The sequence below is a fragment of the Podarcis vaucheri genome (assembly GCF_965113315.1).
Source record: "Podarcis vaucheri genome assembly, chromosome: 10".
Classification (NCBI taxonomy): domain Eukaryota; kingdom Metazoa; phylum Chordata; class Lepidosauria; order Squamata; family Lacertidae; genus Podarcis; species Podarcis vaucheri.
Window position 1 is genome coordinate 24,745,904 of NC_138748.1, and position 12,240 is coordinate 24,758,143.

General features: G+C 41.7%; 1 protein-coding gene across 4 annotated transcripts in view; it reads right to left on the bottom strand.

Annotated features, from left to right (window-relative positions):
- ADAMTS20 (ADAM metallopeptidase with thrombospondin type 1 motif 20) overlaps window positions 1-12,240 on the bottom strand; it is an 87,472-nt gene that overhangs the window by 34,109 nt on the left and 41,123 nt on the right. For all 4 annotated transcript variants that reach the window (XM_082239412.1, XM_082239411.1, XM_082239413.1 and 1 more), the window contains 9 exons: window positions 8,410-8,620; window positions 7,956-8,120; window positions 7,207-7,371; window positions 6,630-6,752; window positions 6,410-6,517; window positions 5,449-5,613; window positions 4,910-5,200; window positions 3,662-3,823; window positions 2,620-2,796 (listed from right to left, as the gene is read on the bottom strand). In XM_082239412.1, the coding sequence (XP_082095538.1) occupies window positions 2,620-2,796; window positions 3,662-3,823; window positions 4,910-5,200; window positions 5,449-5,613; window positions 6,410-6,517; window positions 6,630-6,752; window positions 7,207-7,371; window positions 7,956-8,120; window positions 8,410-8,620 (1,567 nt within the window). The remainder of the gene's footprint in view (window positions 1-2,619; window positions 2,797-3,661; window positions 3,824-4,909; window positions 5,201-5,448; window positions 5,614-6,409; window positions 6,518-6,629; window positions 6,753-7,206; window positions 7,372-7,955; window positions 8,121-8,409; window positions 8,621-12,240) is intronic.

A 12,240-nucleotide genomic window follows, 5' to 3' on the forward strand; every position in this document is an offset into this window, starting at 1 on the left:
CTACTGCATCTTGATCTACAAAATAAAAGGAAGCTAAAAACTGCACAATAAATCTTATTTGTACATAATTTCAATAAACAGAATTAGTTGCATCCTGAGCAAGTTAGTTGTACTTGGACCCTACTGACAACAATGAGAAATATCAGGAGGAGGAGGAGTTTGGATTTGATATCCTGCTTTATGACTTCCCGAAGGAGTCTCAAAGCGGCTAACATCCTCCTTTCCCTTTCTTCCCCACAACAAACACTCTGTGAGGTGAGTGGGGCTGAGAGACTTCAGAGAAGTGTGACTAGCCCAAGGTCACCCAGCAGCTGCATGTGGAGGAGCGGGGAATCGATCCCGGTTCAGCAGATTACGAGTCTATCGCTCTTAACCACTACACCACACTGGCTCTCAGCAATCATGACTAACTTCCCACTGATTTCAATGGAGCCCAAGTGCAATGAACTTGCTCTGGATCCAGCCCAATGTACTGCTGAATTAATGTATTTAGGATAAAGATGTCAGTTCACTTATAAAGCTTTATGAGAGAGAACAGAAACCCATCTAGGAGTAAATATAGAAGTTCACAGCTTCACCAAGTGGGTTGGTTACCTCCATTCACATGAGAGGGTATTGGAGCTACAAATGAAGACAAAAGTAGCTTCACATATTTTAATAAACTTAGAGCCTAAATAATTTTCTATTGCATTCCCAAGTATTCCCACACTTTTAACTGAGTAAAACTATTATTCTTTCCAGTACTGGCAGCTTTGCCATGTCTTCATCTTATTTTCATTTATGTTCTAGAATCCATGCCTCGCTAATTGGGTTACTGGCATATTCATGCATTAGTTCCAAAATCATTAGTGTTTATCATTTCAGAGAGTCATTAAGGAAAATAAATATTACGAGGTATGATCCAGACACATCTTTAGCACCACTGAATTCAAATGGAGAGAATTCAGCCAGAGTTTAATTTTACAATTTTACAATTGTAATGAGTGCAATTTAAGCATGGAAATGCTTCACAAAATATTCTGGTTCTGAATGTTCAGTATGCTCTAGATTGAAAGTTCTATTTGCAGCATGAAAAGGTTTTAACAATTACTTAAATATTTTTCGGCATATAAAATGTTTGTTTATAAAATTGACTTCAAAACAGTGGAAGAAAAATCACTGCAAATGGATATTATAGTATTAACCTTATAGATATTGACATAGTCAAAGAGAACGCTGAACAATTTTGCTTGCAAAATCGTTCTTAATAAAACCAGAGGCTTCTAATAAATGCAGTGAGTTTTCCAGCACGATCAGCTTAGCTAGACTAATCAGTGTTATTCTGTTATCCAGTAACTCCCACTATCCAATTCTACTCCCAAAATAATAATACTGTGATTATACTAAGAACATGACTCAAGCATCTTTAACTACAACACACTTAAGGCTCATCCATGCTTACCTTAGCTCCGCACAGGTCTGAACTTTCCACATCTGTGTCTGAGCGCTTTTGTTTCTTGCCTTAGCACTTTCTCTGTGAAGACCTGCTCTTTACCGTTGAATCGGAGCAAATGGCAATCTGCAGAAAACCTGAATTGCTGTTTGCTCCAATTCAGTGGTAAAGATCGGGTTTTCCTGAGGGAAAATAGCACTTGGGCACAGACTGGGGAAGTGCAAACCTGTGTGGTAAGCATGAATAAGCCCATAAGCTGCTTAACTTTGGCTGGATAATTCACATTTTGGGGGGGGGGATTGCACTTGTGAAAGCATCAATGGCAATAGCTATGTATGTTTTTGGTACAACCAAGGTGTGATCTTGTTCAAACACAACAATAAAACATGCCTTGTTGCTCTCCCCATTGGGTGTGAAGGGAGGAGACTTAAATCTCATTGGTTTGTTCTAAACCTTCCCCCCGCCCCATTTCATCTGAACTCAGGCAACTGCAGTCTGTACAAACCAGGAATAGATACTTTAAATATCCTTACTCACACACCAATGAGACGGGGGGGACACACAATCCCTAGACATGTGCAGGCCATTGCTTATAACTTCAAATCAAAATCTATCTGAACCATAAAACGAAAGCTGTTGTATTTTATACACAATGCAGTATTATACATATTTCTGTAGCCTGCAAATATGAGTCTTTATCACACACTGTATGGATGGCATGGTATACATTACTGAATATAAGGCAAGCCAGCTGTATACACAACAAAGAGTGTTCATTATTTTCTATGTACAAAAATAAATATGTAGAAAACATTATAGACTTTTACGCTGACTTTTAAACAAGTCCCCCTTTTCGTTGCCTTCAAAACCAGTTAGTAACAAAAAGCTTAGCCACTCTCGGTGATCAGAAACCTGCATGTTTGTTCCCACACCCTAGAGTGTACAAAACATCAATTTGACTTCTATTAGAGTCACTGAAATTGCCGCCATTGACTAGCCACTTCCAAGGCTTGAAGCAATGCAGCAGTTACAGGGGTTAGGATACAACACCAAGTAGCAAACTATATATACAAAATGCATACTGAATGCACTGTTCTTGTATTTAAACAAAACTTCTACTTAATAAACGAAAAGGCAAAGGGGAAAGGAAGAAAGTAAAATAAATATGATAGTGAATACTACCGTACCGATTTCCATGGTCCACGATGCCATGCAACTTCAACAGGACATGCATGTATGTCGCACTGTGCTCTTTCAGGTGGTTTCTCTAACAGTTCACAGTTTTGATCATTCAGCACTTGGCCATTTGCAAGCTGACAGATCACCAGTCGTGTCTTTATTCCATCGCCACATGTCTGAGTACACTGGAAGTTAAATACAGATCAGCATTTTCATGAATGGCACTGTTATCAAGAAGAGCCTGTAGTTTATTGCTCATAATTTTATTTATCAAAGACATCTGTATTCCTTATTCCAATCAGCTGTGTGTTGCATTCATTGGGCTTATCCTTTCCATATGAGGAAAACAAAACTGGTGTAGCCATTTCTTTTACATAAATGTGTATACTGCCTGGTTATCTAGAACTGGTGTTTTTTTTGTAAGGAAAATAGCTATATTAGCGTTGTTCATACGTGTTTACGTTGGTTAGGCTGATACAAGGTGATTGATCCAAGGTCACTTCATGGGTGAGTGGAAATGTAAACCCTGGTTCCCCAGGTCCTAGCCCAACAGTCTAAGAACAACTACTATGAGTATTACCATAGAATGCTTTTTCAAAAAAGAACTAGCTAAAAGAGGAAGCCTATATGGGTCTAATGGGTTTACTCCCAGCAAGTGTAGTCAATTGCAGCCTGTTTTATATACCTGTAGAAAAGGCGTACAATAAAGAAGACATAGATATTTGAGAAGCATGACACAAAAAGACAGGTGAAAACAGAAGAAGAAAAGGGGGGGTGGATTATTGGAAATGAGATGGAATATCCACTGTTAAAAATACAACAGACAGCAGTGAAATTAACATTTCTTTACTATGCTAAAACATCTGCAAGTCAGCCTCATTCTCATTCCCTACTTGTGAACCAGGGCTGGGTTTGTCTAGAAAATGGACAAATGTTATATTGCTGGGTTCATAATGCTGTGTGGAATTTGTCTAACATCAAATAGTAAGTTAGAAAGCATTAATAGAAATAAATACTCTTTTTTAACCAAATGGAGTCTAATTATCTTACTTCTCCCCAGTCCCCATAGTTCCATCTTGGACAGGGACCAGAATCGCAATGGCTGGAGTCAGGTGGTTTCAGGGCTTCATCACAGAAGCTAGCACTTCTTCCTTCCTCATCTTGGCACACCACGACCCGGCGGTGAAATCCACCAGCACAAGTACTTGAGCACTAGGAGGCAATAAACACAATATGCTGCCCTAGTTGTGTGAATACCAAAAGAATACAATGATCCAGTTCACACTTGGCACAAAACTCAGTGCATACACACAGGTGTGTTGGGTCAAGGAAATGAGATCACAGTCCCTTTGCTCCATCTTTGGTCCTGCATCTGCTGTGGTGGCTGTGAGCCGCTCTGAGCCCAGCTCCGGTAGGGGAGGGTGGGATACAAATAAAAACTTATTATTATTGGCTAAGTGTGCCACCTGAATTCAGGCATGAGGTTTGTGGTGCTTCAGACAAACCAGGAGCTGCAACAAAGGCTTGCTCTTGGCTTACAGTTTGTGGTTTGTATGGAGGAGACAAAGTACAAGCTTGGGTTCAGACAGCACACAAAGTACAACCATGGCTTAGCTTACAGCTGCACTGCAGCAGCAGGTCTAGAGGAGGAGCAAAGTGGCTGCAATCTCCTCTCTGGAAGACTGTATTTTCGCACTATGCCATCCTTCAGTTTAGAGCAAGGAAGGAGAACCTTGTTTGCACCTAAAATATAACATCAGGGTTATATATAGTTGTGGTGTTCAGTGAGGGAAGGGAAACATATAAGGAAGATTACAGTATATGTGTTGACAGTTTGCATGTGGACACCTCTGGATCAGGGACCTACAGGATGGAAAAAGTGAACAGCAGCAAGATCTGTTCACCTTTAAAGCCCTAAACGGCCTTGGCCCAGTATAGCTGAAAGAGCGTCTCCACCCCCATCGTTCTGCCTGGACACTGAGGTCCAGCTCCGAGGGCCTTCTTGCACTTCCCTCACGGTAAGAAGTGGGGTTACAGGGAACCAGGCAGAGGGCCTTCTCGGTAGTGGTGCCTGCCCTGTGGAACACCCTCCCATCAGATGTCAAGGAAATAAACAACTATCTGACTTTTAGAAGATATATGAAGGCAGCCCTGTTTGATATTTTATCACCTTTTTCTGTTGGGAGCCGCCCAGAGTGGCTGGGGAAACCTAGCCAGATGGGTGGGGTAATCATCATCATCATCATCATCATCATCAAATGTTTGCAGAAAAATGTACACAGACAATGATTTACTTACTGCTCCCCATGGTCCTGTTCTCCACTGGTTTCCTTGAGGAGAGTGGTGATTCCTTGAGTTTACATTGTCATGTGAATCATGGACCTTGTGTATTGGAGGATAATCCTGGTGGTTTGGATGTTCACGTGTATCCGGATTGTGGTGATAAACTGGCTGGCAGGGTGGCATGTTACATTCTTGTTCTTTTGCAGGGTGGCCTTCGGGATCACAGTAATTCTCATCAATTTGTTGATGGTGGTTGACACAGACAACTTGCCTTGTTACTATTCCATTACCACATGTAACTGTGCACTGACCAAAAATTAACCCAACATTTATGTGACACAACGTAACAGGAAAAAGTGATAACCAATGAATAACAATTATTTTTAAAAATTGCAATTAACAATTATCTACATTTGTGGAACAAGGGCCAAAGCAACGCTACGCATGCCTCATCAGAAATTAAACATAGGAAGTCCTTCTACCTAGGTGTACACTGGCGTTCTAATATAAAACAGGAAAATAAAAAACAAAATGGGAAAAAGAGTAATATTTACAGGTGACCAGCTTCCAGATTGCCAAACACCACAGGGACTAAAGCAGCTTGAAAGTTCTTCGGGTCGTGGCAAATGTGCACAAAATGATTCTTCTGCTACTCTGCCATGACCATCCCGGCAGCTTACGTAACGAGCGCGGTTCCCCTTCCCACAAGATGCGGAACACTGCAAAGACAGACCAAAACCAGAATTGTACTATTCTAACCACACAGGAACATACTCAGGACCCAGAGTCAAGAAACCTCTCCTTCCCTAAGATATTAAGTATAGCTAGGGTATGTTCCTTAGTTAGGGATGGCATGCTAGTCAGCTGGGCGCCTATGGTCAAATACTGCCAAATATTCAATGAAGTCAAGAATGTCACTGTGTAGTTGGCAGTTTACCTAGATTATTTTCATTATGGTGTCATTTGTTAGCACTTGACTCCCTAGCCCTGCAGCTGTCAAGGTAAGCCATCCTGCACAACAGGACTTCTTATAGTGGCCTTGCTTGAACCCCAACTGGAACAAAGGACCCTGACCAGGACGACCCATCTTACTCGGACAGCAGGTGGGCTGTTCTATTACTGATCCTTGCCCCATGCCAAGTCAACCCCATGTTCTTGCTGTAAATTGCAGCCTGTGTTTTTTTTTACCCACAACTAGTCTGCCTACCCATTATTCTGCTCCTGGGGACAAGGTGTCCTATGCATGGTGCACAATTTGAAACAAGAGATAAGACCAGCGAACAAATGCATAATGTTGTACTAGAAACATTGCAAAACAAATGGGCTAAATTAATTTGCCGAAAAGCGATGCAGGAGTTTTTCATCTCTTTTTCATATCAAGAGAAGACAATTCTTAAGATCTTATCCTTATCCCAGTTTACTTATAGAATAACATTTTGAAATGGAGAAGTTTAAGTCATTGTGAAATAAAGAAGGAAAATGCATGTTTGATTGCACCATTGCAACATCACTCACTGGAGTCCATGATCCATATCTCCACTGAGCCGCTTTATCAGTCTGGATCACAGGAAGTGATGTTGGCCACAGCTTGATGGTCTCTGGACAAGAAGCCATTTCACATTTCTAAAGGTGACAAAGTACATTTTGGAAACATGAGATGGCTGGAAGGGTAGAATAAAACTCACTTAACTGTTATTTTTTCACAGCACTTTCTCTAAATACTTGTTTTGCTTACTTGGCTGTCTCTTGGCCGAGTTGCAGTGCTGCACTCTCTGTTATCGTCCAAAATAGTTCCATAAATGCCAGCAACACATTTGACTGCACGCACTTGATATCCATGCCCACATGTAACAGAGCACTAAACACAAACAATTCCATAAAGATAGAACAGATTAGACTTAGGATCCACAGAGATAAATGGAAAATTCTTCAGTTCCAACTGTTGCTAACCATGTATTCCTCTTCTTAAATTTCTACAATGGATTCCTATACTGCTTTGAATGAATTTGAAGGTTCTAGCTCTTGCCTTTAGAGCTCTCTATCTCCTGGTTCTCTCTCTCTATATATATATATTCTCTTTTCCCATAACTTCCTCCATTGCCTATTTGTCAAGTTCTCCACCTGATCCTCAAAGTCTTTCATCAAATATTCTTAGGCCATGTACAAAGACTTAGGCTGTAATAAAGATTTTTTGGAGCATCATTAACCTCACTGTACCTGTCCCCCTGTCTTCACAGAAATGGTTTAGGAAGAGGCTTTTTAGTGGTGAAATGCTTGAAAATAATATGATGTAAGAACTTCTATGTACTCACTGCTCCCCAGGGTCCGACTTGCCAAGCTGCACATTCATTAAGTTCACATGCTGTCACTGAATGTGGCACAGAGTTTGGATCGCAGAAAACGTTTTCCAGTTGTTCGTCATTCAGCTGACACCATACTTGTCGATGCCTCATTCCCTTCCCACAAGTCACAGGACACTAGGCAGAGTATCAGAGATGGTAAAAGGATTTGAGTGTTATTCGTTGATTGATTCATGCAGCTTTTACATTACAGCTCCTTCTCCAACAAGGCTCTTGGAAGTATACAAATCAAGTAAAAATAAAAATCCTAACTTTTCTTATCACCCGCTATAAGTTCCTCACACTAACAGCATGCTAAACCTATGTTAATAGTACAAAAATCAAAAATCAGCAAATGGCCTTCTATGGGCACCTGTGGTCTCAAGGCGACACCTCTGTGATGCCACTCCCTGCCAGGTGTCTGACAGCTGTTTTAGAGGTGGGTGCCTGCCACTGCCACTGCCACTGCTACTTTTAAATGTGAGTCAAGCTTTGCTCCCATCCATGGCGGCCCAAAATGTACTGATTTTAAGTGAGGAGTGGGAGCAGGGCTAAGTAATGAGTTTGGGCAAAAGGAATTTAAGTTAAGAAGGGATCCTAGGATGGTAAGAACTCCAGGAATCTCTGGCAATAAGAGACCCCTTGGCATTCTGAGGATCCTTAGCACCGGATGGAAAGGGCTTAATGGCTTCACAACAGTGAAATCAATCTGCACACATTACCTCACTCCAATCACTAGTGGTCCAGCTGGGGCACAAGAACTCATTGCAGCTCTCCGTAATAATCTTTGGAAGTTCGTGGCACTCTCTATCTGCCAGCCGGCGGCCAAAGTTGTTCATACAAAAAGCTTCTCTGGTTCTCGCACCTCGTCCACAACTCCTCGAACACTGGTTTAATCGAGAAAAGACAAGAAACGTATCATTATAAAATAAACAAGTGCGTGTTAAGGAATAGAAGCACGGATGTGCATCAATGCATGCTTTGGGCTGAAAAGGATTTAGCATCTTGTTCTGTGGTTGTTATAAATTGTTGAATGCTTAAAAAAATTATTATGCTTGTAAACGGCCAGTGGTTTACACACAAACAGAGCTTTCGGTTACTTATCAGAAAATACAGTAAGGCTACAGCACACTTGTTAATGCAAAAACGAAACATAGGAAGGTTCTAGATCTGTACCTCGGACCAATCTGTGTAATGGAAGCTTGTTAGAAGACAGTCTCCATGACAGGGTTCTCGGATTGGTGGTTTCTGTTGATCAGCACAGTATTTATCATCCACTGGAACACTCAGTCCCTTTGAAACAGAGTACTTCATACAGTGGATGTCTAAAGATCGAAACCCCGGGCCACACCGAGTTGAACACTCACTTTTGCCAGTGTTATGCCACCTATAAGTATAAACTATTATATAAAACTAAATATGTTTTAGTGTGTAAAGGTAACCTAAATTATGAAGGTGTTCAAATAGAATGGGGAACAAACAAACAAACATTAAGCTTACTTTTTTATTATTTGTAATCGTTCAATGCAAGAAACACCAACTCAAGGAATTTTTATACCACTTAAGGAAAACATATAAAAAAAATCCAAACACAGTGAATTAAATGATTCCAGTTACAGATAGGTAGCCGTGTTGGTCTGCCATAGTCAAAATAAAAAATTCCTTCCAGTAGCACCTTAAAGACCAACTAAGTTAGTTCTTGGTATGAGCTTTCGTGTGCATGCACACTTCTTCAGATACACTGAAACAGAAGTTGCCAGACCCTTCTAAATAGTGAGAAGGTGGGGAGGGGTATTACTCAGAAGGGTGGTGGGAATGGGAGATTGGCAGATAGCTGAGATGAGCCTGTTGACGACTCTTAACGACTGTAATAGGTCTTACAGGAAAAGGCAAGGGGTGAGAAGGTGAGAAATGGCTTAGTCATGTATAATGAGATAAGAATCCAATGTCTTTGTTCAGACCAGGTCTCTCCATGGTTTTAAGTTTGGTAATGAGTTGCAATTCAGCAGCTTCTCTTTCCAGTCTATTTCTGAAATTCCTTTGTAGTAAAACAGCTACTTTGAGATCTTGTATAGAATGTCCTCCCCTTCATGGATCACTGCCTTGCCGTGGCGAAGGGGCTTGAAGAACTCAGAGAAGCTATGAACTATGCCGAGCAGGGCACCCAAGATGGACAGGTCATAGTGGAGAGTTTAGACCAAACGTGATCCACCTGGAGTAGGAACCGGCAAGCCACTCCAGTATCCCTGCCAAGAAAACTCCATGGACAAAGACAACAGGCATATAAAAGTTATGACGCTGGAAGATGAGCCCCTCAGGTCGGAAGGTGTCCAACATGCTACTGGGGAAGAGCAGAGGACAAGTACAAGTAGATCCAGAGCTGATGAAGCGGCTGGGCCAAAGCCGAAAGGACGCTCAGTTGTGGATATGCATGGAAGCGAAAGGAAAGTCCAATGCTGTAAAGAAAAATATTGCATAGGAACCTGGAATGTAAGAACCATGAACCTGGGTAAGTTGGATGTGGTCAAAAATGAGATGGCAAGAATAAATATTGACATCCTGGGCATCAGTGAGCTAAAATGGACGGGAATGGGCGAATTCAGTTCGGATGACTATCATATCTACTACTGTGGGCAAGAAACCCGTAAGAGAAATGGAGTGGCCCTCATAGTCAACAAAAGAGTGGCGAAAGCTGTACTGGGATGCAGTCTCAAAAATGATAGAATGATCTCGATACGAATCCAAGGCAGACCTTTTAACATCACAGTAATCCAAGTTTATGCACCAACTACTGGTGCTGAAGAAACTGAAATTGACCAATTCTACGAAGACTTACAAGACCTTATAGAAGTGACACCAAAGAAGGATGTTCTGCTCATTATAGGGGATTGGAATGCTAAAGTAGGGAATCAAGAGATAAAAGGAACAACTGGCAAGTTTGGCCTTGGAGATCAAAACGAAGCAGGGCAAAGGCTAATAGAGTTCTGTCAAGAGAACAAGCTGGTCATCACAAACACGCTTTTCCAACAACACAAGAGACGACTCTACACATGGACATCCCCAGATGGGCAACATCGAAATCAGATTGATTATATTCTCTGCAGCCAAAGATGGAGAAGCTCAATACAGTCAGCAAAAACAAGACCTGGAGCTGACTGTGGCTCAGATCATCAGCTCCTTATAGCAAAATTCAAGCTTAAACTGAAGAAAGTAGGAAAAACCACTGGACAGGTAAGATACAATCTAAACCAAATCCCTTATGAATACACAGTGGAAGTGAGGAACAGGTTTAAGGATTTAGATTTGCTGGACAGAGTGCCTGAAGAACTATGGGTGGAGGCTCGCAACATTATACAGGAGGCAGCAACTAAAACCATCCCAATGAAAAAGAAATGCAAGAAAGCAAAGTGGCTGTCCAACGAGGCCTTACAAATAGCGGGGGAGAGAAGGCAAGCAAAATGCGAGGGAGATAGTGAAAGATACAGGAAATTGAATGCAGATTTCCAAAGAACAGCAAGGAGAGACAAGAAGGCCTTCTTAAACGAGCAATGCAAAGAAATAGAGGAAAGCAACAGAATGGGAAGAACCAGAGATCTGTTCAAGAAAATCGGAAATATGAAAGGAACATTTCGTACAAAGATTACCATAATAAAGGACAAAAGTGGTAAAGATCTAACTGAAGCAGAAGACATCAAGAAGAGGTGGCAAGAATACACAGAGGAATTATACCAGAAAGATATGGATGTCTCGTACACCCCAGGTAGTGTGGTTGCTGACCTTGAGCCAGACATCCTGGAGAGTGAAGTCAAATGGGCCTTAGAAAGCACTGCAAATAACAAGGCCAGTGGAAGTGATGGTATTCCAGCTGAACTGTTTAAAATTTTAAAAGATGATGCTGTTAAGGTGCTACACTCAATATGCCAGCAAGTTTGGAAAACTCAGCAGTGGCCAGAGGATTGGAGAAGATCAGTCTGCATCCCAATCCCAAAGAAAGGCAGTGCCAAAGAATGCTCCAACTACCGCACAATTTCACTCATTTCACATGCTAGCAAGGTTATGCTTAAAATTCTACAAGGAAGGCTCAAGCAGTATGTGGACCGAGAACTCCCAGAAGTGCAAGCTGGATTTAGAAGAGGCAGAGGAACCAGAGACCAAATTGCAAACATGCGCTGGATTATGGAGAAAGCTAGAGAGTTCCAAAAAGACATCTACTTCTGCTTCATTGACTATGCAAAAGCCTTTGACTGTGTTGACCACAGCAAACTATGGCAAGTTCTTAAAGAAATGGGAGTGCCTGATCACCTCATCTGTCTCCTGCGAAATCTCTATGTGGGACAAGAAGCTACAGTTAGAACTGGATATGGAACAACTGATTGGTTCCAAATTGGGAAAGGAGTACGGCAAGGCTGTATATTGTCTCCCTGCTTATTTAACTTATATGCAGAATTCATCATGCGAAAGGCTGGGCTGGATGAATCCCAAGCCGGAATTAAGATTGCCGGAAGAAATATCAACAACCTCAGATATGCAGATGACACAACCTTGATGGCAGAAAGTGAAGAGGAATTAAAGAACCTTTTAATGAGGGTGAAAGAGGAGAGCGCAAAATATGGTCTGAAGCTCAACATCAAAAAAACGAAGATCATGGCCACTGGGCCCATCACCTCCTGGCAAATAGATGGGGAAGAAATGGAGGCAGTGAGAGATTTTACTTTCTTGGGCTCCATGATCAGTGCAGATGGTGACAGCAGTCACGAAATTAAAAGACGCCTGCTCCTTGGGAGAAAGGCGATGGCAAACCTAGACAACATCTTAAAAAGCAGAGACATCACCTTGCCAACAAAGGTCCGTATAGTAAAAGCCATGGTTTTCCCAGTAGTGATGTATGGAAGTGAGAGCTGGACCATAAAGAAGGCTGATCGCCGAAGAATTGATGCTTTTGAATTATGGTGCTGGAGGAGACTCTTGAGAGTCCCATGGACTGCAAGAAGATCAAACCTATCCATT